This window comes from Symphalangus syndactylus, chromosome 6 (assembly GCF_028878055.3).
Source record: "Symphalangus syndactylus isolate Jambi chromosome 6, NHGRI_mSymSyn1-v2.1_pri, whole genome shotgun sequence".
NCBI lineage: Eukaryota > Metazoa > Chordata > Mammalia > Primates > Hylobatidae > Symphalangus > Symphalangus syndactylus.
Genome location: NC_072428.2, coordinates 37,519,871 through 37,547,819, shown reverse-complemented (window position 1 = coordinate 37,547,819; position 27,949 = coordinate 37,519,871). Strand labels below are relative to the sequence as shown.

Below are 27,949 nucleotides of genomic sequence, written 5' to 3'. Positions count from 1 at the left end.
GGGGCTAGCTGACAGAACCCGGGCGCCGGGCGCTGGGGAGGTATTGTCCGTCCCTCCCGACTTTGTAGAATCGTCGCCGGCTCACCTGGCCGTGGGCGCGTCCTGGCCGCTGCAGCCCGGAGCGGGGTACCAGCCGCCGCCGCCGCCGCCATGGTGTCCCCGGTCACTGTGGTGAGTGAGCGAGCGAGCGAGTCAGTGCCCGGCGCGGCTGGAGCCCACCGGCCTGGCCACCGGACTTCGGCGAGCTGCTAGCGGCCGAGGCGGGGCGGGGGGTCCCGCGGCGGCCGGATTCCCCCGGCGGGAGGTGGGCGCTGTCACGGCCCCTGGCTCCTCAGACTCGCGGCGCCCCTCCTCGCGCGCCCCCAGCCCGCCCGCGGAGGGAGGAAAACACTGGCCACGTGACTCGGAAGCGTGACTTTGTTGATCTCCATGTATTTGGCGCGGGTCGGCGGGGTCGGGGCCCGGGAGAGGGAGTGGACCGCTGCCGGCCGCCGAGTTCCGCGTAGGCGGACCACAGGGAGGCGTGGGGGCGGGGGGTGCTGGGAGGATGACAGGGACCTCCTGGGAAAGCCGTCCCAAGTTTGTTTCCTAACCTTCCTCATTTTGTAAACAAGTTGGCGGATGCCCCTGAGTCTAAGGAGCGCTGATAACGCGCTGGGGGAAAAGGGGGCATTCTCTATGACATCCCCTGCTTTTCAGCCTTTCTCAACTCGAACCTTTTGTTTCGTCTCCCCATCCTCCTTATTCTACTACTGGGTTCCCTATAACTGTCAGGGTCTCTCTAGCTACTGCTGGTATCTCCTTCTAGAAAATATGAGGCTGGGAGAGGCCATGGAGCGGAGGTCAATGCTCCCAGGGGCTGGCAGGTGGTTACTGGGCATTGTGGGCCTGGGCATCCCCTCCAGCCTCCTCCTCTGACCATGCCCCTACCCTGACCAGCCTTAATTTCCATGGAAAGTGGAAGTCATTTCTTCTCACTGCTCTTACCTCTGGCAGAACAAGGAAAGGCTTGGACCCTGGAACCACCCATCTGCCTCTTCCCAATCCTCTTCATCACAGTGTCTGATCAGTCCTTAGGTACCTGGTCGTCTGGGAGTGAGTGTTTCCCAAGTCCTGTGCTGGACAGCTCACCTAGCTAGAGACAAATCACTTTGGGCAGAGTGTGGGTGTACAGGGAACCCCAGCTGCTCCATATCACCCTCAAGGGATCTGTTAGCAGCCCAAGGAAAGGAGTTTCAAGGATCACAGATTCAGAACATCGCTGCAGCCCCCTCCCCCAGCTTGGACTCTGCCTGCAGTGGCCTTGGGTACAACCTTTCTTTAGCTGCCCTCTGCTAATCCGGCTGAGACCAAGTCAGCTGCTCTAACTTCCCCCTCTTAGTTCCCCATCTCCCAGCCTGTCTGCTGGCTCCAGATCAGAAGCTGGGAGAACCCCTCCCCCCCTTCCTGCCTCTCTCTGGTGTGGCTTGAGTTGCTCTTGTTCTCTGGGAAATGAGGCTGACTGACACACACCCTCCCTTCCCCCCATTCTTGAAATCTTTGGTGTTTGAAGGACAGTTTTCTTGCTCCCAACTCACGGGTCCATTTGTCTAGCCAGCATCCCTAGCATAGCTCTCCTTGCCCTTGATGCCACCTTCAGGCTGGGGCAGGTGGAGTGGAGGCTGAGGAACAGACTGGTTGAGGAGGAGAGAGGCTGTGGTGGCTGAGGTGGTTGGCATTGCCTGCCTTCCCACATTCCTGGCACACACCTGGTGTTGCCAGGGCCCTAAGGCTGCGCCCTGGCCCCATGCTGAGGATCACGAGTTGGCCAGTCAGGGCGTCTCTGTGGTTTCCCACTGACTTCACTCCATTCCAGACAGCTGGGGGCTGTTGCTGGCAGAGAGGGGGGCTAAAGGGGCCCTGAGGAGGGAGAAGGAGGGGGCAGGAAGGGAGAAGCACACTAGGCTGCAGAAGGGACCTTATTCCAAAGTCTGTTTGCTGCCCAGTGAGTGACGATTCCGGCCCAGCCCCAGGGCCAAGAGTGGAGGCAGATAGCAAGGACAGTGGAGCCCTTCCCCCTCCTAATGTATTGAGCCTCAGGGCAGTAATGGGTTTGGCCACAACCTGCTGGCTGGTAGAGGCAGGCCAGGCTGGGTTTCTCTGTGTCAGTCTTCTCAGGTTGCGGGTGGAAGTGAGGTGGGGGTATGGGTGGGAGTGTCTCTGGGGTGGATGCCTAGGCTGAGGGTGCTGACTTTAAGCCCCCAAGTTCTGAGTGCTGCCCTTGTCCTGTGTCCTCCAGGTGAAGAGTGAAGGACCCAAACTGGTGCCATTCTTCAAGGCCACCTGCGTGTATTTTGTGCTCTGGCTGCCTTCATCTAGCCCATCGTGGGTCAGCACCCTCATCAAGTGCCTGCCCATCTTCTGCCTCTGGCTCTTCCTTCTGGCCCATGGCCTGGGATTCCTGCTGGCCCACCCTAGTGCCACCCGCATCTTTGTGGGGCTTGTCTTCTCTGCTGTAGGTGACGCCTTCCTCATCTGGCAGGATCAAGGATACTTCGTGCATGGTCAGTGGCCATAGTAGTTGCCTGGGAGGAGTCCTGAGGCTAGGGGATAGAGGGTCCTGGGCTGTAGGCAAAGATTTGGAAGAGGGAGTTCTTGAACCAGAGTATGGGGAGCCTGAGGGTTTCTGAGGCCAGGGACTGTGAGGGTACTTGTTAGGGGATGACCTCGCAGGGGAACTAGTGATCAGTTCCAGAGTCCTTCAGGGGACTGGGGTGGTGGTCTTTAACTTTAGATCTTCCTACCCCTGTTATCCCAAAGCAAAGCTGCTGGGTTATCCCAAACACTCCACTCCATCCCCACCTCCATCCCTACCCCCATCCTGTTACTCATTCTTCATCAAGCTTGCCCTCAGCTGCCTTTGCCCCTCTTACCCCCAGGTCTGCTGATGTTTGCTGTGACCCACATGTTCTACGCCTCAGCCTTTGGCATGCGGCCACTGGCTCTTCGGACAGGTCTGGTGATGGCAGTGCTGTCGGGCCTGTGCTATGCCCTCCTCTACCCATGCCTCTCAGGTGCCTTCATCTACCTGGTGGGGGTCTATGTGGCCCTTATCGGCTTCATGGGCTGGCGAGCTATGGCAGGGCTGCGGCTGGCCAGGGCAGACTGGCGCTGGACAGAGCTGGCAGCTGGCAGTGGTGCGCTCTTCTTTATCATCTCAGACCTGACCATTGCCCTCAACAAATTCTGTTTTCCTGTGCCCTACTCTCGGGCGCTTATCATGTCCACCTACTATGCGGCCCAGATGCTCGTCGCCCTGTCAGCTGTCGAAAGCCGGGAGCCTGTGGAACACTACAGACTGACCAAGGCCAACTGAGGTGCCAGGGTCTGGTCACCCCTCTCTCCTCCTGGGGCTGGGGCCCAGATCCTGGGAACCTGCAGGAGCTGGATCAGGATGGCTGCAGTGCCAGCCTGGGGCAGCAGGCACTGCCTGAGGAATTTGCAAGTTCGAGTAGGGAGGCTGGAAAAGGATCTCCCTAGCAGAACTCGTGGTCCAGGACAATGCTGAGAGCTAAAAGAGCCAGCCTAATACCTGACTGGAGCCAGAAGTAGCCATCTCCCCACCTCTACCCTATCAGGACTTTCAAAACCCCCCTGGAAGGTGATGGTGCTCAGCTTCTTGACGTCCCCCCTCCCCCTACCAGGTGGAAGAGTCTGACTCCATGTGTTATGCCTAGGACCAATGGCAGTGCTGAGTTTACCCACTCCTCCCCTTTTTCATCTGCACAAAGTTGAGGGAAACGGGAGAATCTGTGCTGAGAAGACTCAGACCCAGGAGTCCCTTTCGCAGGCCCCTAGTTGGGAAGACTGGATGAGAGTGGAGCCTCCCTTTCTTTTCCCTCTTCTATCCTTGTTACTTGAACAATCTCAGTCTCTAAGTGGTGGGTGGGGATGTGAAGAGGTGTGGGTCCAGGTTAGGCAGGAGAGAGAACTTCTTTGGTCTCGGAGCTTGGGGTCTCAAGAATTCAAGTGGCCCCATCTCTCTCTCAGGCAAGCCCAAAGCTCAGGTCCCATACACCACCTTTAGATCCTATCCCCAGGGCTAGGGTGAACCATGCCAAAGGAAGGGGCCAGCTTGTGTGTGTGTGTGTGTGTGTGTGTGTGTGTGTAGCCTGTCTCCTAGTCTGCCTATGTCTTTCTCTGCTATATGTTTCTGTCCTGCTGTCTGTCAAAGGTCTCAGAGAGGGCCCCAGGGAGCTGCTGAGGGGTGCTGAGCCTGGCTCAGGGAGCTGGGACCCCTCCCCTCCAACACACATACTCACAGTGCTTTCCTCCTTGCCCCTCCTACACTAGGAGCAAGAGGAGGGGGCTCCAATGACACTCTGGGGTTTTAAGACCTAAGGCACATTCAATGCAAGGAGAGCAAGGATGGGACAACTCCATCTTCTGCTGCCCATGTGAAAAAAAATAAAAATCAAGAGCCACTGGCTGCCCTGCTTGTGGGCCTGTGTGGCACATGCCTATCTTGGAGAGGGTGTGAGGGCATGGTGCCAGAGGCTCTGGCTGTCCTCACAGCCTAGTCACAGTCCTGGGCAATGCATCTTGGTGCTAAGCTGGCTACCTGGCTCTGGTGACACTGTGCTGGTTGGAGTGTGTCTCACTTCCCTGGTGTGGGTGAGGATGTGGTTTAGGAGGATGGGGGATGAGTGGTATTTGCCACTGTCCAAATTTGTCCTTGATGTACTCCCCTGTGCACAGGTGCCCAGCACCCTTGGTGACCTTTAGTTACCCAGTGTCATCTATTGCTGCCCACCTCCTCCCCTCCCCACTTGAGACCTGCTTCTTCCTTCGAAATGATCTAGATTCCCTTCAAGCATCTCCCTCATCTTGGACTCTGGGCTTAGTTGAACAGCTGGGAGCAATGGGATTAGATTGGCTGATTCATTCATTAGTTGTAAAGCCCTGGCAGAATAATGCATCACTCTGCTCCAGGAGCATTTGTAACTTAACAGACAATGCCCTAACCCACAAGTAGAAAGGGAAGCCTTGGGTGGTGGTGGATATGCCATCAGTAGAGGTGTTGCACATTTGTGGGGATGTGATTTAGGAGACTCAAGTCTCATGGGTGGTTGGATGAATCAGTGATTTCCAAATTAGTTTTTACAGAGATTCCTGGTAAGGGGCTAGTGAAGGAATAATGAGAGAAGGTAGGCTCAAAGACCTCCTCTCCTTATTTCAAGTCCAGTGGCTTCTTAGGTTGTGTTTTTTTGTTTTGTTTTGTTTTGTTTTGGAAGGATTCCACTGAAAACTGTAAGTTTGAAACTTAGTGAGCTGGCTGATCAATCCCTTCTAGCTCTGAACCCTGGACACTAAAGAGGGAAGATCTTGATCCTTTCAAACTTCAGAACTCTGAACACAGACCTACCTAGTGTGGAGAAATGGGAGGAAGCAGGATGGGGAGAAGGATGAAGTCAGCAGGACTTGCCCCCAAGCTCTGAGGGGAGGGGGAAGGTGCCATGTGGATGTAGAGGAGTGGAAGGGAAGACCAGGCCCAGTCACAAGGAGGCTGGTCACTGCCTTGTGGGTGGGTTTGGACTAGGCTTTCAGGGGTCCAGGTCTGGGATTCCCTATCATGCAGTCACATGCATCCCCTTGGTCCCTGCTGTATACCACCCTCAGGAACAGGAAAGGATGAGTTTAGTTTATTGCCCCATCCCTTCACTGAATGTTTACACTGACAAACACCAGAGAGCAAACTGGGCTTCCTACACCGGGCCATGCAGGCCAAGAAACTCCACATCATAACAGTCGCCTCATGCCTGGGCTTGGCTGGAGCTCACATAAGGTGCTTTGATTTCTTCTGCAGACTCTCGGTGATGGATGCTACAATTGACTTATCATCTTTGTCTGAAAGAGCAAAGGAAGTATTCGTTATATTAATGATGCTGGGGACCAGGGAAATTCCAAACTGCTAGACTTCCTATGCAGGAAACCAGGAGCTGGACCCTGGGACCCTTAATCTTGGGTTGGCAGAGTGTGAAGGGGCAAAAGCTGCCATTTATCTAGCACTTAATATTTGCCAGACATTGTGCCAGGCAGTTCTGTACTGTCTCATTTAAGCCTCATAGTCCTATAAAGAAGATGAGAAAATAGGCCCAATGAGGTAGCTTGCTAAGGTCACATGGCTGGTCAGTGGCAGAGCCAGGGCCCTGGGTCCACATGCTGTGCTTACAACCAGAGTTGAGTTATCAGGGATCTCTTTAGCTGTGGAATGAAAGCTGGATAGCACCCACAGTGCCATCCCTGGCCTAGTTCTTTTACACAGCTCAGCGGCCTCTCTGGAGATATTGTCTCAGTGCCAGACACTTAGCTAAGCACTCGAGAGACAAAGCAACAGGACAAGGTCCTTTACCCAAAGAAAGGTATCTATAACTGGATAAAAAAGGTCTGTAACCATGGAGACCACAGCAATGGAGTGTCATGGAAGGTTCAGGAGTAGCAGAAGGTGAGATGAGAGGTGGGGGAGGGGGAAACCTTGTTGGTTTGGGATTTTATCATGAGAGGAAAGCTGGGGGAAATTTAAGCAACAGAAAGCAAGGCAGGCCAGCTTTGCATTTAGAGTTCACGCTGCTAGCTGTGTGCCTATGAAGACAGTAGGCTGGGAAGGAATAAAATGCTTCCCCCATGTGTGCACACGAGTAGAAACATGGCATGCATGTACAAAAGGGAGAGTTCCCTTCGCTCCTCCCCTTGTTTGTGCCCCCCACCTGTCTTTATCCTAGACCAGTTTTAATTTTGATTGCACATCAGAATCACCCGCAAAATTTTGTAAACATATAGGTTATTTCCAGAACCGTGTCAGAGAGATCGTGATTGGTGAGTCTGGCTGAGTCCTGATCACCAGTATCTTTTTTTTTTTGAAGGCAGGTCTAGACTCACCAAGAGTTGCAAACCACATCTTATCTAGGGATTGAGAACTCTCATGTCTGCAGGGGCCAGGCGTATAACAAATGACATCGAAAGGATGGGAGAGTGGTAAGAACTGTGGCCAGTTAAGAATGTTTGCACCACCTGTTGGTAGTCAGATTAAAAAACGGTGCCAGCCAAATAAAGAGTTGACCAGTGGCCCACAAGACCAGCCTTTTGCGCCTCTCCCCCTCCTCGAGGCCGGACCCCGCGGCGCCCTCACCATAGACGGTGAGCGTGCAGCTGCTGCGGTCCTTGCCCAGCTCGTTCTCCACCAGCACGCTGTAATCGCCGCTGTCCTTGAGCGTGCAGGTGGGGATGACGAGGGTGCACACGCCGCTGGTGGAGTTGTACCAGAACTTGGAGTTGGCCGTGATGTTGACGTCGCCCTTGTAGAGGGTCACTGTGGGCCGCGGGTTCCCAAGGAAGGCACAGGTCATGGTGCAGTCCTGGCCGCGGAGCACCGTGTGTGGCTTGAGGGGCGTCACGAAGCGCGGCGCGTGGCGCCAGTCCTTCTTCTCGTAGGGCTTGAGCTTGGCGCTCAGGTCCTGGACTGCGCGGGCGGGGCGGGGCGGACCGTGAGCGCGCCCCAAGGCCCCCACCCACCACCCACGTCTTACAGCTCAGCTTACACGGAACCCCGAGGACCTAGGCCAGATTCCCAGCGCCACCAACTCTGGGGGCCCAATGTTACACTGGTTCCTAAGGGCTCCGCACCCGCCCCCAGGCACCCCCCGACCCCCCAGCCCCGTCCCCAGCCACTCCAGGGTTCTGCCACCCAAATCACGCTTTCCCGCACCCCTGGGGCCGAGATGTCATTCCAGCGCCAGCTTCCTGGACCCGGTTATTCCCAGCCTTTAACCCCGCCTCCAAGCTTCCCCTACGTCATATCAGCGTCCACAGTCTCCCCTCTTACCCCTTTAGCTCCTCAGTTCGAGTTTCCCGACGCGGCCCCCACCCTTAACCCCTAGCCTCCAGGGATCCCAGACATCCTCCCGGCTCCCTAGAGCCCTCCCCTGTTCTCAGCCCCGTTAGACCCTCCCCTCAGAGCAGAACGCGTCTGCGCTCTCAGTCCCTCCGCAGCCCCTCCACCGTCGTCTCCGCCCCCAAAGGTACCTCCCCACCTCCACTTTAGTCTCACTCCTAAGTACCCCGAAGAAAGCCAATATTTCCTTCTCTCCGCAGCGTCCCAGGTATTAACCGTTCTATCTCAATGGTTTTCAGATTTTATCTTGCCTCTTGGGTACCCTTTGGGACCCTTATGTCATCCCCACCATCAGGGCACCCAGACTTAACCCTAACTGCAAGTCCCAGACTCACTCTGGTCCTTATTGATGAGCCAGGTGTCCTTGGAGTCAAGTGGCTCACTGTCACCGATTTCATTCCGAGCCACGACTCTGAAGTAGTACTTTCTGCCTGGGAGCAGCCCCGTCACTGTGTACTTGTTGCTGAAGACACGCTCGGCTGCCGTGTACCAGGTGGCGGTGCTTGCATCCCGCTTCATGATGACGTAGTGAGCCTCACCGTCCTCTTGCACATCTGGGCTGTGGTTCCAGGTCAGAGTCACTGTGTTGGGGACTTCCTCAAACAACCGTAGGTTTGTGGGGGGCCGAGGGAAATCTGGAAGAGTCAGAAGATCTGTCAGCGACCTCGGGGGACCTGAAGTATTGTGTCCCCACCCCAGCCATCTGCCAAGTCCGATGGACGATAAGATGGGACAAGTCTCAGGCAGCTGGTGTCTTGGAGTCGGAAAACTATTTCTGAAGTCTGCTCTGCCATTTACTAGCCTTGTGACCTGGGGTAAGTCACTTATCTGAGACTTCTTTCCTCGATTGCAAAATAGAGCTAACGATGACTATTTCATAGAAATAGTGGGTAAAGAGGCTGGCATGTAGCCAGTAAAAATGAATCCATTCCTTCCTTGGGGGTTTAGAGCTTTATTTTAAAGCTTCCAGCTCTCTTTAAGCGGTCACCCCAATTTTTAATGGATTCATCTCCATTTGTCCCTCCTGCCCCTCCACCCATTTCTACTGTCTCTGCCGACCATACTCTGTATGATAAAGTCTTGCTCTGTGGTGTCAAAGAAATCTTCATGGCCCTAAGGCATGACTTTTCTGTGGTAGGAACTCAAGCAGCACCGGGGAGCTGTACTTTGGAAAGTGTACAGGGATAAGTCCTGGAGGCCTCTGCCTTCTCTCCATACCTGCCACGCGCACATGGATGTCATAGTGTGCTTCTCCAAACTCATTCTGAAGCAAGATTCGGTACACCCCTGAGTCAGAGCGCTTGGTGCTATTAATGAGGAACTGGGAGTGGTTTTTGCTCTTGGTAATTGTTTCTCGGCCCTTGGTGGGAACGCCATCTTTCTGCCAGATCACGTCAGGTGGTGGTGAGCCCTGAGTAGTGACAGGAGATGGCACAATTGGTCACGCAGATGATATTTGGGGGCAGGCCTTCCTCCGTTGTCGAGGAGTTTCCTGCCAGGCTGTCGCTCTAGGGGTCTGGTGAGGGGCAGAGTCACAGTCAGAGTCAGAGACTGTGATGGCTACAATAGCCATCTTGGTTATGTGGAGAGCGTATGGGGGTCAGGGTCAGGGCCAACTCACGGAGAAGGCTGCATGGATGCAGAGGGCTGTCCCAGCGCGAACCACCATGTGACTCTTCAGCCGGGCACTGAGGTCAAACTTGGGTGCAGCTGAGATGGAGGAGACAGAGGTGGAGGCATGGATCTCTCTTTCAAGAAGACTCGGCTTAAAGCCTCCTCATGAGAGCCTTCCCAACCTCTCCTCTTTTATGCCCCCACTACAGGCCATACAGACATCTAGCTGCCCTGCAACACTGTGAAGCATTTATTTGTTTTCTCATCTGTCTCGTTCTACTAGTATGCAAGACGCTGGAAGGCAAGTCCTGTGTCTTGTTTCTATATCCCTAACACCTTCTTTTGAAATTGCCATTGCAACAATTATAACAGCGAGAAAATTATGACAGTGAACGAGATCTGATCTAACCAACCCGCATCTTGCCTTTAACCTCCAAACTGCCCTTAATCATTCCTGGTTTCAGACCAAGCTAATGTTGGGAGAGACAGTTTATAGTTTAGATGATAAGAGTCCTTCCCCCAAACTAGATCACCTTTGCGAAGCTAATGAAAGGCCACCAGGTTAGGAGGATGTGAGGAGCCTGAATTCTGCTAAGGTGTAGACATAAAAGATTATCAGTCATTATTCCAGAGGTCACAAGATTTGCAACTCCCCAGCTGCTCCTGCAAATAACATCACTATTGTAGAACCTAAGATTGGTCGTTGAGATGTCTTTTCAGGTTTTTGCATTTCTGATGACTGATGGCTCCACCTGGACCTGCTGACCCTCCACCCCACAAGTCCTGTGGCCCCACTCAGAAGCAGGCTTCCTGGGCTCTGAATTTTCGGGGAGTTGATTTGGGTAATAACTCCGTCTCCCATACAGCATGGCTGGCCTTGTGTCCATTAAACTCTTTGTTGCAATGCTGTGGTCTCAGTGAACTGGTTTTGCGTGTACAACGCGCAAGAAGAACCCATTGGGTGGTTACACTTTGACACACAGTGGATGCTATTTGGCACACAATGATTGCTTTAGTGGAGGTGCCCCTGAAGTTACCCCTAACTTTGTCCAGGCACAACAACTATGGATGACTTTGTCATAATCATAGCATCATCCAATTTTCCTGTGGGATGAGGCCCCAGAGGAGAAGGTTTGGAGGTACGATGTTGGGCATGAATCCCCAGCCCCCTCTGTGTCCTCACCTGGTGGTGGCATGGCACGGACCCCCTCGTCTAGCTCCACAGGCTCCCCAACCCCAGCCTCATTCACAGCCCGGATTCGGAAGAAGTATTTCTGCCTCTCGGTGAGTCCTCCCACTGTGTAGCAGGTGCCTGAGATGGGGATCTTTGTGCACTTGGACCACTCCTTTGTGTCTTCAGCCCTCATCTCAAGGATGTAGCCAGAGGGTGGGTCTCCCTCTGCAGGCTCCCGCCAGGCCAGGGAAATGCTGGAGTTGGAGGAATCAGATACATGCAGGTCCTGGACCAGGCCTGGGGGTTCTGGGGTAGAACAGACATGTAGTCAGCCCCTCCAACTCATCTCCACTAAATGCTGTGCCCACTTTCCATACTCAATACTCCTGAACCCCATCTTTCACTATTTCTAGCTCCAGATCCCTTAGTTAACACCCTCAGTACCTAACCTTATACACTCAACCTCCAAATAAAATTCAGTTATCTTACTGTTTTAACACTTTCATCCTTAAACTCAATATCCGTTAAATTCAACATACCCCACATATTCAAAGCTTCCATATTCAAAACCCCAGCCTTTAACCCAACCACCTCCACCACATCCACTTCCAGGCAGTACCTTCACCTTGCTTCCTAAATGCAACACCCTCCAACCATCTACCTCACACCTTACTCAACCCTCAGCATGCCCCTCCTACCTCACCTAACTAGAAATACATGAAATTTAAAAAACGTTTTTGCACCCCACCTCCTCACTGTCCCTGACTCTCAATCTTTATTTGCTGGCTTTCTCTGGCGTGTGAATCTTGTCCCTCTATGAGGCTGGCAGTTTGCAGAGTGTAGAGACTGTGATACCTCGTGTCATACTTTCCCAGGGAAGAAATTCTTTCTCTACTTTGAATGGGCTAATTCCATTATGTGTCAGGACCTGGCAGCCCCATACTCACTAACAGGATCCTTGGCCACTACTGAGCTGGATGGCACACTGGGCTGTCCAGGGCCTGCCTTATTTACAGCTATAACTCGGAATTCATATTCTGTGTCCTCCAGGAGACCATCCACAGTGCACTTGGTGCCTGAAATGGGAAGATGAGGGGTCGTGAGGCCAGAGGCATCCATGGGGTGAGAACAAGAATGAGAGACGTAGAAGAGGAGGTCAAGGGATGTTAAAACTTCCAGAAGAGTTGGAGGAGGGACTGTGTCAGTGGTTAATGGGTCCACTCAGCAAGACTTCCTTTGGTCACTCCTGGGCCTCTGTTCCAAGGACCTCACCCTGGATGGGGTCCTTGTTGACTGGCACCCACAGGTTACTGCCTTTCTTCCTTCGTTCTACAATGTAGCCGAGCACTGGGGCTCCCCCATCCTGGGTAGGGGCATTCCACGTGATGGTCACGGCCTCTTTAGTCACATCAGTCACTTGAGGCTGGGAGGCAAAACCAGGAGGCTCTGTGGGGGACAGAGAGAGTGCAAAGGTTAGGAGCGGGAGCATGTAGATAGTTGCCTACCTCATGCTGACTTCTGCCTTGCCTGCTTAAATAAACTCAAACCATGATTCTTTTTTCTTTTTCCTTTTTTAGAGACAAGGTCTCACTCTGTTGCCCAGGATGATCTTGAACTCTTGGGCTCACGTGATCCTCCTGTCTCGGCCTTCCAAAGTGCTGAGATTACAGGCATGAGCCACAAGGCCTGGCACAAATGATTCTTAACTTTGCTTGCACATTAACATCAAGTGGGAAGTAAAAACAAGAATGAAAACAAAACAAAAAAAGACCCACTAACAACAACTAGTGTCTGGGTCCTGCCTACCCATATTCTATGCCTGGTGTGAATGGCAAGTATTATTAGCATTATTAAAGAAACCAAGTGATTCTAATGTAGCCAACGTTGAGAATCAGTGACTTAAACTTTCCCACAGTGTGACCCCCAATCCCATCATTCGCAATCTACTGTCCTGACATGGAGATTTGGAGATCAGTTGGGAAAGGTATAGCAAGTAATTAATTTGCAGTAATAATAATATTATTATTTTTGAGACGAAGTCTCACTCTATTGCCCAGGCTGGAGTGCAGTGGCCTGATCTCGGCTCACTGCAACCTCTGCCTCCCGGGTTCAAGCAATTCTCTTGCCTCACCCTCCCGAGTAGCCAGGATTACAGGAGCCCGCCACCACACCCAGTTAATTTTTGTATTTTTAGTAGAGATAGGGTTTCACCATGTTGGCCAGGCTGGTCTTGAACTCCTGACCTCAGGTCATCCGCCCACCTTGGCCTCCCAAAGTGCTAGGATTAGAGGTGTGCACCACTGTGCCCAGCCTGCAATTATAATTAAAATGCCAATGTTGTCAAGGATTTTCTGTGGGGAAAAAGTCAGAGTGGTTCCAAGGTTATCCCTAAAGCAACATCATGCTCACTTGGATTCTGGGATGACTTCTGAGATGGAGAAAGAAGTGGAGTCAGTTCCCCGAAGTTGTGCACGTCCTGGGTATACCCATGGGAGTGTGTTGTGCATGTGATATGACTGGACAAAGTTGACAATTCCTGCCCAAAATGATGTTCTGTTTTTACTCTGGAATCAGTCTGTCTCATAAGACAGCTAGAGAGATGTTCCTGTGGAATTCCCCACAGATCAGTGTTCCTCCCTGGCTTAAGGTCCCCATGCTGACCCTCGGGTTCCCCACTGAGCACCAGGCTATCTCACCGACCTATGGGATTTCCTGCAAACACTTCTTCCGTCTCCAGTGGGTCACTCACACCTTCTGAATTGACTGCCAGGATACGGAACTGGTAGGCTTTTCCCTCTTCCACCTTGTTGGTGGAGAAGTTGGTGACTTTGCCGTCCACCTCGCCTATCTTAATCCAGGACTTCTTGCCAACTGCCCTCCGTTCCACTATGAACTGTGTCACAGGTCGTCCACCGTTGTCCTTTGGGGCCTTCCACTTCATGTGCACGCAACTACCTGAGAGCTCCAGGAACTCCACCTGGCCCTGTGGAGGCTTCGGACGGTCTGGGGACAGAGAACAGCTTCAGAATGGGGCTTTGGAACAAAGGATCAGAAGAGCCTCCTCCCACTCACCAAAGGTCTGCCCAGACTAGGGTATAGCTGGATTTGGAGCTTTTTGGATCCTTTGCCCCTCCCTGTGTCCATCATCCCTCCTTCTAAGACTTGCCCAGAGTTTGATCCTTGCCCCCCTGAGTTTCCCATCTGCCTAGCAATGGGTAGACTAGAGACCTTAGGGGCCCCTGCCCTTAGCTGATCTCCCTGTCCTCTTCCAAACACGTTCTCCCCCTCTTCTGAGCTTTGAGAACACCAGTACTTTCTAGTACCACTGTTTACCTTATGTTATAATTACAGTCTGTCTACCAGTTTCACCCCTTTTGGATTGAGGAACTGCTGGGCATACTTCATCTCTGTGTACCCAGCAGTGAGAACACAGAGGAGGTGCTCAGACTTGCTGCTGAATTGAATTGAAACTCAAACTTTCCCATCCCACAGCTTGATGGAAATGCAGGTAGAGGAGGTGGTGATGGTGTGTATGTGGCGTGTTGAATATAAGTACATTCAGGCCAGCTCCTCATCTCTTTCCTTATATCCTCATGTTCAGACAAATCCCAAATCCCATTCCCAATCCCCATTCCATCTTTCCCACCTTATTTTATCTCCAGCTCTATCTGACCTCCCACCTCACCCTGTTTCACTTTCAAACTCACTACTCTTTCCAATCAACCTCGCCTCCATCCCTAAATCCCACCTCTTTTTTGTTGTTGTTTCTTTTTTTTTTCTTTTTTTGGTAACAGAGTCTTGCTCTGTTGCCCAGGCTGGAGTGCAGTGGTCTGATCCTGGCTCACTGCAACCTCTGCCTCCCAGGTTCAAGCGATTCCTGTGCCTTAGTCTCCCAAGTAGCTGGAATTACAGGTGTGTGCCACTATGCTCGGCTAATTTTTGTATTTTTAGTAGAGACCAGGTTTCGCCATGTTGGCCAGGCTAGTCTCGAACTCCTGACCTTAAGTGATCCACCTGCCTTGGACCCCCAAAGTGCTGGGATTATAGGTGTGAGCCACCATGTTTGGCCAATTCCACCTCTCTTTCACCTCATTCCCACCTTACTTCCTATTAAGTTTTCCTCTTCAAGTCAATAACAATACTTAAGTAACATCTGAAAGTATATTATGTCCTGCGTTCTTAGCTGTGCACTTTAAATTCACTAGAAATGGATACTAGAAAAAAAATCACCCTGTTCCAGGTAAGAAGCTGAGGCTTAGGGAAGTTCACTCAGCCAAGAGCTAGCTGGGAAGTTAGAAAGCGGGCTTCTGGCTGAAAAGCCAGCCTTCTAGGCCCATTCCCAGCCCAAACTTCAACTCTGACCTCTTCCTCAGTCTGCCTTCTGCCCTGAGTCTGGGCAGCAGATGCCCTCAGCTCAGCCCAGCCCAGACCGGCCCTGCCCTTACCCAGCACACTAAGGTGCAGAGTGGCCGTGGCTGAGCCGTAGTCATTCTTGAGCTTGAGCAGGATGAGGCCGCTGTCTTCACGCACACAGTTGGAGATGGTGAGCAGTGCCTGGTCTTCCCCACGCTCCATGGACACGCGTTCCTCCTCCGTCACTTCCATGCCATCCTTGTACCATGTCACTTTGGGCAGCGGTTTTCCCCGGAAGGGGACCTTGATATGGGCCGTGTGGCCTACCTTCACGGTGATGGGGTGTGCGGCCAGTGCCTCCAGTACTGACGGGTCGATGGTAGGAGGATCTGTGGGGCGGGGCGGCAGGGAAGGCTTGAGCATTGGCATGGAGGAGCCCATGAGGTGGGGGAGAAGCCATGAGCTTGTAGGTGGGCCAGGCATTGTTGAGCTTTGCCTACCTTGGGCAGATCCATACCTGCGATGAATACAGAGGCTTCACTTTCCGCGCCCTTGGCCCGGAATGTGTACTTGCCCTCGTGCTCAGGGCCCATACTGGGAAAGATGAGCTTGTGCACTGCACCCTGCTTCACAATCTGCACGCCCGGCAAGTCCGTGATCTGGGGGCCAGGGGTGGGTGTGAGTGTGAGCATAGGCTAGGTCTACCTCCTTCACCCCCTTCCCTGGCCCCTCCTTCAGACCTCCTTGCCATCCTTCAGCCACACACCCTCCACCTTCTCGTCATTCAGCACTACACACAACTCTGCCGGGCTCCCAGTGGCTGCGTGCACGTCGGACATCCCACTCTTCACTGTGGCCAGACGCTCTGGGGAGAAAGGTGGGCAAGGGACTGGCTCAGGATGTTGGGGTGGGAGGGACTTCCGGGAAAAGGCCTGGTGGCGATGGTCATGGGACTGGTCAGGGGTGCTGCATCAATCAAAATAATTTATGATGAGCAGGTGGCTTGCCAATGTGGTCAATAGGTGATTGGGGGGTGCTCAGTAGGGGGAACTGGAGCAACAGGTGGGAGGGGGATGGGGAAAGGTCAGTGGCTTGGGAAATGGTGACCAGGAAAACTGGGAGATGGCTAATGGGGATTGATTAATGGAGGGTGGTCAGCAGGGACTTAGGATGCTGGGTTGAAGAGGGAAATAGATGGTGAAGATGCAGGTGGTTACTGGAGTTGGGATGTTTAGTTGTGGTTATGCTAGACTGTGGGATACATAAGGTCATTGGGGGTTGAGGGTAGCCAGGGTCTGTGGAAAGTCGTTTATGGTTAGGTAGTAGGAGATGGCCAGGATCAAGACGTCTGGGATATCAGGGTTGCTGGGGATGGTTAGAGTCTCAAAGTGAAGGATGAAGTCAGGAAATTTGGGATAGAGTCTGGAAGATGGGGAGTGATCAGTGTCTAGGAGGTATAAATGTTCAGGGCATGAGAGATCGGAGATGGTCAGAATTTAGGAAGTGAGGGTCATCAGAGCGGGGAGACACAAGTTGGTCATGGTCTATGGGAGGGTTGGAGTTAGTGGGAGGGGGGCAATTGATGTCCACTGTAAGGGAATACCAGTGTCAGGGGGATTGGTCAGTGGGGATTGATAGGGCGGGTAATACCCTCCACAGTGACGATGGCAGTACTGTAGTATTCAGTAGGGTCTCCATCCTGCATGGCCACCACAGTGTACTCGCCGCCATCACTGAGCTGTGCATCCTCAATGATCAGCTCTGCTCGCTTGCCCTCATGGTTCATGCTGTACTTAGTGCCATGCATCAGCAGCTGCCCATCCTTCTTCCAGCGCAGTGTCACATCCTTGGATGTCAGCTCACACTCCAGGCATGCGCGACTCCTCTCTTTCACACGTACATTTTTGAGGTTGCTCACAAACTTGATGGGGATGCCTATGGACAGACAGACACTTGGGCCTGCTCCCAAACCACGACATCTTTTTTCTGCAGCTATAGAGCCATAAGCCCTGTCCCTCTTTCTGGCCCCAGAAAACACAAGAACTTGTGATGTTGAATGTGTTTGTGTGCAATATGTGACTCACAGAAGTACCTGACAGGGAGAGTCTCAGCTCTGGCCTTGACTTGCTAGTTGACTATATACAACTCATTTAGCTCTCTGAGCCTCAGTTTCCTCGTATGTAAAATGGGGTGAGAACTTTTACAGAGCTCAATATTTCTAATGCCCCCTTGGAGCTCCAACCACACCTGCATTGTCTTTCTAACGTCTGGACGTTTATACATGCTATTACCTCTGCTGGGGATGTTCTCTACTCTGCCTCATTCTTTGAAAGTGGAACTCCTTTTAGTTCTTGGTAAAGCTCGGACATCATTTCATTATATCATTTCTGATGTTGCCAGGTGATGCCTTTTCTTTGGTCTTCTACAGCCCCTGTGTCTCCCTCCGTCACAGCAATGATGATTCCATGTGATATAGATTCCAGGTGCGGTTCAGATATGTGACATGCTCATTGGTGTACCTACATTACTTGCGAATTCCCAAAGTAGTTGTGATAGCAGAATGTAAGTAGACAAGGGTGACACAGATGTGCTGTAATATATGACATTAGAGACATAGACTAATACTTTCTTGGTCCACGATCTCACAGCCGATAATAAGACCCCAGTGTGTCTTCACTCTTGGAATAATAACTGCTATTCTAATTTCATTTTCATACCTGCCTCTGCTACTAGACTAGGGGTTAACAGAGAGGAGATCCCCCTATCTTTCCAGTAGCTATCACAGGGCTTTGCAAAGAGGAGATGGATGGATAGATGGATATATAAATGATGACTACCTGCATGGAGGTTGCTGTGCCATAAAGCCCACCCCTTAGGCTCTTGCCCAACCACTCACGGTCAATAGTGAGCTGGGCCTTTTGCGCCAGGTTCCCCGCCTCAGCAGAGAACTCGCCGCTGTCACTGAGTCTGGCATCCTTAATCTTAAGCGTGTGCGTCAGACCATCTTCAGACACCGTGATTTCATACTTGTCATCCCTCTTCAGCTCTTTCCCATTGAATTTCCACACAAAGTTGGGCTCTCTCTTAGAGAGGCGGATCTCAAACACAGCTGTCTGGCGCTCTGTCACCTTCACAGGCTTCATCTCTCCCAGGAACTTCAGTGGCTCATCTGCAGCAAACAGTAGGAGTGGTAGTCATTGGGCTGGTCCCTCCTGAGGGGTGGAATGGTGAAGAGGGCACTCACATGTCACTGGCCTCCTGTAGCCCATGCCTGGGGGAAAGCACCCTTCCTTTGGTTTTGTTTTCGAGCCCTTCTCGCCTGGAGTCCCCTCCTATGATGTTCATGTGGTCTTCTCCCCAGTAATGGTAAAAGCAATTTTAAAAGCACTAATGTGGTTTTAGATATGTTCCAGGCACCATTCTAGCCATATTAATTCATCCAACTATCACATAGGTAGATTCTATTATTCCCCATTTTGTAGATGGGGAAACTGAATCAAAGAGAAGTTAAATAACTTGACCTAAATCACATAGCTCCTAAGTGGCAGAAAGTGGGATTTGAACTCTAGTCGTTTAGCTCCAGAGTCTGTGTTCTTTTTTTTAACTTATTTTTTGAGACAGGGTCTTGCTTCATCACCCAGGCTAAAGTGCAGTGCAGGATCATGGCTCACTACAGCCTCAGCCTGCCGGGTAGCTAGGACTACAGGTGTGTGCCACCGTACCTGGCCAATTATTTATTTATTTTTGCAGAGACGGGGTTTCACTATATTGCCCAGGTTGGTCTTGAACTTTTGGTGTCAAGCGGTTCTCCCGCCTCAGCCTCCCAAAGTGCTGGGATTACAGGTATGAGCCACCACGCCTGGCCTAGAGTCTATGTTCTTAATCACTATGCTACACAGCCCCAAGGCACTTATTATCTCATAGTCCTCTCCCTTACATCTGATGCTTCCTCCCTCCATTGACTCCCATCCCCACACAATCCTTTCTTGCATAGTCCCATAGTCCTCTCTTCAATATCCCCACAGACCCCAACCCTGGCCATTCCTCTCTTCCAACCCGACATGTCCTCCTTGTGCCCTTGCATGCCCCCACTCATACCCAGCACTGTGAGCTCTGCACTCATCCGCTTATCGCCCACGGACAGGCTGTAGATGCCAGCATCGTTCATGTTCACGTTGCTAATGACCAGCATGTACTTGGTGCCCATCTGCTTCACATCGTACTTGCCCAGGGAGTACTGGATCCTCAGTGGCTCAGTACCCTGCCTCATGGAACAGGTAGGAAAGCTGATGAAGGGCTTTAGGAGGAGTCTTCCAGAGGTCTCCATTCCCCAGCACCAGCCTAAGCTGGAGGGTGCATGTCCAACCCTCTAAAGACACACAGAGGTCCCTATGATCTCTATAGCCTCATCATCTGGTTTGGTGGGCTCCAAGATCCCTGCCTCCCCACAGGCCTCCTCACAGGCCCGAGCTCTTAATATGCATGAGTTCATTAGATGCTTTTCCTTAGAGGCACAGATCTTCAGTGACCTTCAAGACTGTCTAATCTAGCCTTTCAATTTAAAGATGGGTAGACTGAGGCATAGAGAGAGGAATGTGACTGTCTTACTTCACACAACAAAGTGGTGAAACAGTTAAGAGTAGAGCCCAATTCCAGCCTCTTTCAACCATACCAGGAGGCATCCTCTTGATGGGATGGAAGACAGGCTATGGCTTATGGATAGTGAGAGAAGGGGATAGAGAGGAAGAGATATTGCCAAGGTGGACCCTGGCTAGGCATCCCCCACCTTGATCCATATCATCTTGACATTGGGGTCTTTTAGTTCCATTATGCAGTCAAAGACCACTGTGGTGTCAACCTTGGTCTCTTTGTCTTCCAGGGGCTTCAGAATCCGGATGGCCTGAGAGATTATGATAATAAAATGACGAGTGTCAGTGGTACCCAAAGCCTGCCCAGACTGTGTCCTCAATCCTGGAGAAACTCTTAAGCATGTGGGGAGAAATGACTAGGCTCATTAGATAACAACCTGCAGTGCTCCACTGACCAATTGAAAGATTTAGGAGGAGAGGAATATTAATGGGAGATGAGTAAAAAACCATCATTCATGGAATAGTCACTATGTACCTGGGCCCATTATATAGATTCCCTAATTCCAGTGTAGAGGCTTAATGAGTTGGTTGAGTGAACCAATGAATGACAGCAACAACACAAAAACAAATGAAAGAAGGAAGTATAATTTTCATTTTGTAGATGAGGAAACTGAAGCTCAGAGAGATGCCCAAGTTCACACAGCTAATAAGGCAGTACAACTGGGATTTGTTTGTTTTTTTTGAGACGGAGTCTTGCTCTGTCACCCAGGCTGGAATGCAATGGCGTGATCTTGGCTCACAGCAACCTCCACCTCCTGGGTTCAAGCAATTCTCCTGTTTCAGCCTCCCAAGTAGCTGGCATTACAGTTGTGTGCCACCACACCCAGCGTTTTTCTTTTTTTTTTAGTAGAGACAGGGTTTCATCATGTTGGCCAGGCTGGTCTCAAACTCCTGACCTCAGGTGATCCACCCACCTTGGCCTCCCAGAGTGCTGGGATTACAGGTGTGAGCCACTGCACCCAGCCTAGAACTGGGATTTGAATCTAGGTCTATCTGACTCCAAAGTCCATGCAAGTATGTTTGGGAGTGGTGAAGACAGAAGTAGAAGGAAGGTGACTTGTGCTCCCTTGCTGCTTTCACAGTAGAAAGTACGCCTCTGAGTATGTGTGTGCAGAATTGGGGAGACCTTCTTGCTGAGAAATACACAGGCACTAGCACTTTGGGTGAGGCCCTGCCCCTAGTCTGCAGGCGCCTGCTCTCTGCAGGGTACTTACCTCTACCTCTACTTTCTTCTTCATCTCTTTGAGCTTCCTGAGCAGCCCCCGAAAGTCAGTGAAACCATACTCCATGCAGACCTTCTCAAAGTCTTTCTTGGGCACTTTGGACAAAATCTCCAGCATCTCTTTCTCATTTGCCACCTTCTTCTGCTTCTTCTTGGGAACAGGGGGTGCCCTAGGAGAAGGAGGAAGGGACTAAGCTTGTACACAAGGCCTCTCCCAACCTTGAGAAACCCCTCCCTACTCCATGGATTCTTGGGACTCAGGCCCTGTTGAGAGGCCTTTGAGAGGCTTCAGCCTGGATGAGGAGACAGTATCTTGGGCAGAAGGACCTGCCAGCCTCACCTCTTCTTCAGCATCTTTTTGAAGTCCATTTTCTCTTGACCTAAGGATAGACAGAGGGACAGGTTCAGACAGGGGGAGTCTGGTCCCTAAGAAGAACGGCCAAGAGGAAGGGGCCAACTCACCTTCTGTTACCTGCAGAGATACGGTATAGATGGCATCTGCATGGTCATTGCTTGCAATGCACTTGTAGTTGTCAGAGTCATCCAAGGTCAGTGGCTCCATCTGGATCAAAGTCCGGCCATTAGTGGGGGAAGGAAAAGGAACCACAGGGAGACTTTCTGTGAGATAAGGAAGGAGGCCTTTTTTTTTTTTTAGGGGACAATAGGAGCTGACTGTTGGGTATATGTGTGGAGGATTAAGCAGCTTGTATGATTTGGAGGTACCAGCTAGTAGGCAGTGTGAGTATGCATGTTTGTAGCCTGATTCCATAGCAATAAAACCGCCTGCTTCTCCATCAGACTTTCCCCCTTGGCTGTGAGCTTCCAGAAGGCAGGACTTCCCCTGCCTTGTAACTCTATCTGCAGTTTCTGGCATCATCTGGCTGAGACTTCATTTAATACAATTTACTCCTCTGTACCAGGCACTGGGCTGAGCCCCAGAAGGAACAGTGGTGAGTAAGGCTGACTTGGTGCCCTCTGCATGGTGCTTGCAGAAGCCTGCTAGGCTCTCAGAAGCCAAGGCTCTCAGAAAGTGTCTGCTGAATGAATGAGCTTGTGTAAGAGGTGGCCAGTAGGGGGACCTGGGGCAGCTCGTGTGTGCTGTGGGGGGCTTAGGGTCCAGTGATGATGGGCGTTTGGGAGGAGACTACTTCTGTCTGTGGGGAAAAAAGGAGGCCCTTTGCCTTTCACAACTGGAAATCGGGTCAGGACCCGAGTGATTATAGGACCAGAAGTAATTATAGGCCTAGATCTCCCAGTGACCCATCCCTCCCTTTCCTCGAAGGGCCTGGAGCCAGGGTTTGCAGCTGGGTAGGCCCAGCTCTCAGAAAGTGATCCAGAAGCTGGTTAGACCTAAGGATGGTCGGTCCTTGGGGAGGGTTCAGCTGAAGAGCCCAGAGCCCCTGACCCTCACCCCTACTCTACGACCAGTCCCTCCGGCACCTCCCCACCCACAATGGCCCCGCCCTCCATGGCTACGCCCACTGTCTTGGTCCCGCATTCCTTTTGGCTCACTCGCCTTGTGGACACGCCCCTTCGCTTCCATTGGGCCCCGCCCCGCCACGTTCTGGCTCTGCCCCTGCTCTGCTCTGCCCCGGGGGTACTTTGGGTCCTCTGCTCTTTCTGGCAATATCCCGGTTCCTGACTCGGCCTCTTTTATCCTGCCGCCCCTCTTGGGCAATGACAGCTGCTTTTTCCACTGCCCAGTTCTCGGGCCGCCGTTAAGGCTCTCATCGGTGAGAAGACTGGCGGCCCGCCCTGGGGGTCCCTGCCTCTGGCCTTCTCGGTAACTGGACTCGGGCTCGGCCCCCGCACCTTCAGCACGTGTTCCTTGTTAATGCTGTCGTAGAATATCTTGGCGGACTCCTTGATGGGGATGCCGCTCTCCCTCTTCCAGGAGATGTGGGGTTTGGGGTTCCCCTGCACCCGGGCTCGGAACACGGCTTTGTCCCCTGCGATGAGCACAGGACGCGTTTTCGCCTCTTAGCCACCAGGCTAGAGCCTCTGCCGGCTCTCTGCCTCCTCCCAGACTCCTGGGCCTGGCCCCGGGCAGGGGAGGAACCCTCGGCCAGGCTCTGCCAGGGTTTAGCATTGGAGGTCGTTGGGGTGGGACGGAGGGTGGGGGCACTCGATTAGAAAGCGAAGCATTGGGGACCCAGGGAGCCACAAGCAGCAACACACCCTCGGGCGCGGTGACCGGTTGAGGCTTCTCCACGAACTCAGGGACGCTGTCGCCCGCAGGAATGTTTGAGCTCCGGGTCACTAAGCTGAAGAACTCCACTATGCTCGAGGACTTCCTCCTCACGACCTCCTCTGTGGGGGCAGGCGAGAGGTCAGAATGGGCTCCAGGTAGAAGCCCAGCTCGCGATGGGAGGACTGAGCTTTCTTGAGGGGACGCTGGAGCATGGGAACCAAGGGCATTTAGGGAAGTGGGAGCAGGACCAGCTACATGGGGAGAAACGGTGGGTCGATGGGCCTTTGTGTTATGGCAAGTTTCAACCACTAGGGGAGGCGAACTCCTTTCCCACACCTCAGTGGTCCATTACCTTTATGGGGCCACAGCCCTGAGTCCTAATTTTTGTTTTTAAAGGAGGCTTCCCTTTTGGAATTTTCTTGGTCTCTTAGCCTTCTCTCCTGGAAGTCCTGGTCCCCCAGTAGCATTAAGAGGGGCTAGGCCTGCTTCTGCCTGGGAGGTCTGTAGCTTGGCTGAGCTCTGCTCTAGATTTTCTCCCTGCCATTCTGTGGATTCAGCATTCATTGCCTTGGGAGTAGTGGTTCTTGAGTGAGGGACAGGACACATTCCCACTCCAGTGGAGCTATATGTGGGAATATCCTTATCTGAAAGCACATCTTCAATGTGGAAATATAATTTTATATTTGGAAAACAAAAAAAAAACTTTTTGCAGTATAAAACTACAGACAGTCTTCTTGGCTGGTGAGTTATCAATTCACAACAATTGCTCTGAATCATGGAACACTTTCCTTGAGTCAGGAACTGTGCTAGGCACATATCAGAGATGATTTTATTCCATCTTCACAGCATCCCACTGAAGTAGGTGCCTTTATTATCCCACTAATCTGACAGAGGAGGAAAAGTGTGTTAAGAAGCTCTCATGGCCTGCTTTTAAATAGTAACAAGAGGTCTCAAACAGGCAGAGTGCAGTGGACACCTGGCCTGCAGATGTCTTTTATGTGACCTCCAAAATGTTTAAACAAAAAAGTAGCCCTACATCTGAAATAGAAAGATTTCACATAAAAATTCAGATTTCTGGATTCTCAACGCTAAACTTGTATTCCCATATGGCAACAGTCAGTGGGAGGTGACTAGTGGCTGCCCCTTTAGCTGGGATATACAGTCTCTAGTTTACCCCAGTCTTTTCCCCACATGTATGTTCCCTGCCGGGGCCCTGTTGATCAGTGGTCTACAGCTTTGGCTGCACATGTATAATCCGTGGAGAACTTTATAAGAAATACCTGATTGAATGGTCTGGGGTGAGACTCAGGTACTGCCATATTTTTGCCCTCCTCACACCCCCTGCACTAAGGTGACTCATGTGCAGCCAGAGCAGAGAATCACTGCTGTAAATCACTTGAGTTTGGAACTTCTGGTCTAGACCATAGGCCTTGAGTCCCAGCTGTTCCGCTTGCTCTGCCTCACTGGCCAGGAGGTATTGGTTGGTATAGAGTGTTTATCTGGCCTTGACCTCTGTGCACAGAGGACTTTGAGGGACTCTATCCCTTTGAGGCTTTGAGGGAGGGGCAATGACTGTGAGAAGGGGTATCCAATGTCTTGGCTCCTGGCCATCTTTTAATCTCTTTCCACTAGAGACATGACTAAAACACTTTGTTCAGCTCTGAGACTATTTCTCAGCTTTCCCTTGGATCTGCCCTCCTCCAAGTCTGGCCCCCAGAGGGCTAAAAGCCTGGAAGCTAAGGTCACCTTCTTGTTTATGTGTTCACCTTCTTTCTCCACTGGTAGCCCCAAGTCTCCTATTTCTTAAGTGGAGCAGGGTCAGCATTACTGATATGTAGATAAGGTGGCTACCTTCCTAATTTCCCCTATGCCTAAAATTCTACCTTTGGAGATAGAATCTGTTCACCTATGGCTGTGATCTCCTTCAGCAATTCACACACATCCACATGATTGATCTTTTCTAAGCTGTTTTCCTGGAGATCTGATCTGTGTTGAACATCCAGCTGGCTGAAGCTTTAACGAAGCCCAGATTAGAAGCACACGTTGAATGGGGGTTGCTGTTGGTATTGTGGGCTCCTGAGGGACCCATTAGTGGCAAAACTGGGGCTACCCAAGGGATGGGTGTGGAGGAAGAATAGCTGCCCTTCCTGATCCCTTCCCTGCCCCCATTCCACTTGCCTCCCACGATCTTGGTTGTCTGGGAGAAGGTCTGCACGTGGGTGGTGGAGCTGGAGAACTCCATGGACACGTGCTCCTGCAGCATCTGCTGGCTGTGAATGGTTGTCATGGTGACAGCAGGCGTGGGCACTCACCTGTGAGACTGGGGAGAGGATGAGGCCATGAAGGACAAGACAGGGAGTAGGAGGGAGATTCAGAGATGTTATGTGTCTGTTCAGACATAAGAGGAGATGGAAGCACACAGGAGAGGGCCAGGAGAGCAGTCAAGCTCTCTTTTCTTCATTTCCTAGCTTCCTTTTCCTGGTTAGTTACCAGACCCAATAGGCCTGTCCTCTCACTGAGTAACTCCAAACTATTCCAAGGTCTCAGAGGGAGAGGTTATAGGGCTTAGACTTACCAGCCAACCAAGTAAGGCCTGGAGGGAGTTGAGGATACCTATTGATAGCTACATGGCACTAAGGAGGCAGTGCTGGATGTTTCATCAGGAGGGAATGCAGTCAGACCTAAGAAAGAACTTCCTGACTAAGCCATATTGGAGTGGGCCTTAGAAGGAAGCTGTGGCTCTTATTCCTGGGCCCTGGGGACCCCGGCACTGGTGGAATGCTAAAACAGATGACAAAACATCACTACAGTTCTGCTTGTGTTTGCGACATGGTAAAGGCAAAGGTTTAGTTTTTCTTACATTTTTCTTTGAACTGGTAATTCAATCACAGTTAAAGAATAAAACAATATAAAAATCCATATGGAAAGGCTCCCTCCCACTCCTGCGTCTATCTTACAACCTTCCCCATTGCAATAGGTAGCCAGTCTCTAGGTTCCTTCTAGACTTCCATCATGCAAATAGGGAAACTCATATGTTCTTGTTATCTTCTCTTTTTTTTTTAATTAAAAAAGCACATAAGGTAGCCCATTATACACACTATTCTGACCCTTTCTTTTTTCATTTAATGTGTCTTGGAGATTTTTTCCATACCAGATGATAGTGTTTCCTCATTCCTGTTCAGAGCACCATGTTTTCTCAACGAATGGATGTCCCTCCATGTTTTATTTAATGAGCATCGCAGTTTTTTTGTGCGATCTCAGCTCACTGCAACCTCCTCCTCCCAAATTCAAGCAATTCTCCTGCCTCAGTGTCCCCAGCAGCTGGGTTTACAGGCGCATGCCCCCATGCCCAGCTAATTTTTGTGTTTTCAGTAGAGACAGAGTTTCATCTTGTTGGCCAGGCTGGTCTCGAACTCCTAGCCTCAATTGATCCGCCTCCCTTGGCCTCCCAAAGTGCCGGGATTATAGGTGTGAGCCACCGCATCTGGCCAGCATTGCAGGTTTTTTTTGTTTTGTTTTTTTGAGACAGAGTCTTGCTCTGTTGCCCAGGCTGGAGTGCAGTGGCACGATCTTGGCTCACCATAACCTCTGCCTCCCAGGTTCAAGCAATTCTCCTGCCTCAGCCTCCCGAGTAGCTGGGACTGCAGGCGCCCACCACCACACCTGGCTAGTTTTTTGTATTTTTAGTACAGATGGGGTTTCACTATGTTGGCCAGGCTAGTCTCAAATACCTGACCTCGTGATCCGCCCACCTCAGCCTCCCAAAGTGCTAGGATTACAGGCATGAGCCACTGTGCCCAGCCCAGCACTGCAGTTTTTAAAGTCCTATTTCGTTGAGGAAACTGATGTCTGAAAGAAATGACCTGTCCAAGGTCACTCAGACTAGACTCCTAGTTCTTGACTCCAGTCCAGTGGCATCCCAGAGGGCTCCAAAGCCTTCTTTAAACCAGGTAGTTAGGGGTTAAACTCTATTCCCTCCCTCCACCCCCTAATATATCTCTGCCTGGGTTGCTTCTACCTTTGGGTTCTGAGACTACTCCCCTGTTCCTGTTCCTGCCCTCTACCCGAGTCCCCTCTGGGTTCAGAAGGTGGTCAGCTTTGTCCCCTTCCTGAGGGAGGAGGGGAGCCTTACCTTCAGCACTGACCAGTCGCTCCCAACACTCGAATGCTGTGTCCACGGCTTTAGAGGCTCAGCTAGTGCCTGGACTGTAGGGTGGCCCGTCTCCTTCTTCCTTTGCCCCAACAGTGAGGCTACCAGTGTCATCCGCTCCTTAAATGTCTGGCCCCCTGGGGGCGATTCCTTACTCTGGCTCTGCAGCTGTCTCAGCTGGATGACACACTGCTTGGTTGTGGGGGGAGGGGGAGGGCAGTGGAGAGGGGAGGCAGGAAGCAAGGCTGGATTCAGGCTGGGGGAAACACCGAAGGCCAGGCAGGAAGGAGGCTGAGGGTGGCGGTCCAGGGGTACTTTTTCTGTTCCCTTGTGGAACAGGTTTTGGCTCTCACTGCTGCTGGGGGGGACCTCTCTGAGCTGAGCGGCTCAGGGTAGTGTGTGTGCATGGGCATACACTCAGGTACATGTGCATGCATAGTCCAGCAGGGCTCAGGGAGCAAAGCAACAGGTCTGTATTTTCCAGGGACTGGGACAGGGTGAACTGGGGAGGGCCTCTGGGATCTGCTGCGTTGCTACACAAATCCAGGGGTTCCCATTCATGTTGCACTCCTATGTGTGGTTCATACACAGCCTGAGTATCTTTACAAGGCCACCCTGGGAAAGGACAGGGAAATGTTAGCACTCCTTCCTCTTCCCACTTCAACA

At 51.8% G+C, this 27,949-nt stretch overlaps 2 protein-coding genes and 1 long non-coding RNA gene across 4 annotated transcripts; 2 read left to right on the top strand and 1 right to left on the bottom strand.

The window, feature by feature from the left end:
- TMEM86A (transmembrane protein 86A) lies at nt 1–8,423 on the top strand. 2 transcript variants are annotated; one of them, XR_010121294.1, is made up of 4 exons: nt 36–171; nt 2,279–2,543; nt 2,919–3,640; nt 8,372–8,423. XR_010121294.1 is itself a non-coding variant. In XM_055282221.2 (3 exons), exons 1-3 carry the CDS (start codon nt 151–153, stop codon nt 3,353–3,355), a joined length of 723 nt encoding a protein of 240 aa, XP_055138196.1. In that variant the 5' UTR covers nt 1–150; the 3' UTR covers nt 3,356–3,644. The 2 variants fall into 2 exon arrangements, 1 of the variants encoding a protein (XP_055138196.1); XM_055282221.2 differs by lacking the exon at nt 8,372–8,423 and having other exon boundaries at nt 1–171; nt 2,919–3,644.
- IGSF22 (immunoglobulin superfamily member 22) lies at nt 5,781–27,482 on the bottom strand. Its single transcript, XM_055282167.2, has 23 exons — nt 27,266–27,482; nt 25,312–25,453; nt 23,121–23,252; nt 22,755–22,891; nt 21,405–21,504; nt 21,283–21,322; nt 20,935–21,112; nt 19,858–19,971; nt 19,170–19,332; nt 17,968–18,240; nt 16,722–17,006; nt 15,812–15,936; nt 15,589–15,730; nt 15,164–15,460; nt 13,419–13,721; nt 11,991–12,164; nt 11,666–11,794; nt 10,728–11,024; nt 9,552–9,640; nt 9,149–9,341; nt 8,266–8,565; nt 7,169–7,498; nt 5,781–5,886 (listed from the first exon to the last, which is right to left on the bottom strand). Exons 2-23 carry the CDS (start codon nt 25,418–25,420, stop codon nt 5,816–5,818), a joined length of 3,981 nt encoding a protein of 1,326 aa, XP_055138142.1. The 5' UTR covers nt 25,421–25,453; nt 27,266–27,482; the 3' UTR covers nt 5,781–5,815.
- On the top strand, nt 8,553–10,448 carry LOC134736875 (uncharacterized). The gene is made up of 2 exons (XR_010121297.1): nt 8,553–8,745; nt 9,069–10,448. It is a non-coding gene; the product is annotated as an uncharacterized lncRNA (long non-coding RNA).
- Nucleotides 27,483–27,949: the final 467 nt, after the last annotated feature.

Excerpts from the sequence above, each read along its gene's own strand:
- IGSF22 (XM_055282167.2), bottom strand. The coding sequence starts at position 25,420 with ATGACAACCATTCACAGCCAGCAGATGCTGCAGGAGCACGTGTCCATG. Across the intron at positions 15,937-16,721 it reads TGCCATCGTCACTGTGGAGG|AGCGTCTGGCCACAGTGAAG; the intron begins GTATTACCCGCC and ends CTTTCTCCCCAG. Across the intron at positions 11,025-11,665 it reads AGTGGCCAAGGATCCTGTTA|AACCCCCAGGCCTGGTCCAG; the intron begins GTGAGTATGGGG and ends GTTCTACCCCAG.
- TMEM86A (XM_055282221.2), top strand. The coding sequence starts at position 151 with ATGGTGTCCCCGGTCACTGTG. Across the intron at positions 172-2,278 it reads TGGTGTCCCCGGTCACTGTG|GTGAAGAGTGAAGGACCCAA; the intron begins GTGAGTGAGCGA and ends TGTGTCCTCCAG. Across the intron at positions 2,544-2,918 it reads TCAAGGATACTTCGTGCATG|GTCTGCTGATGTTTGCTGTG; the intron begins GTCAGTGGCCAT and ends TCTTACCCCCAG.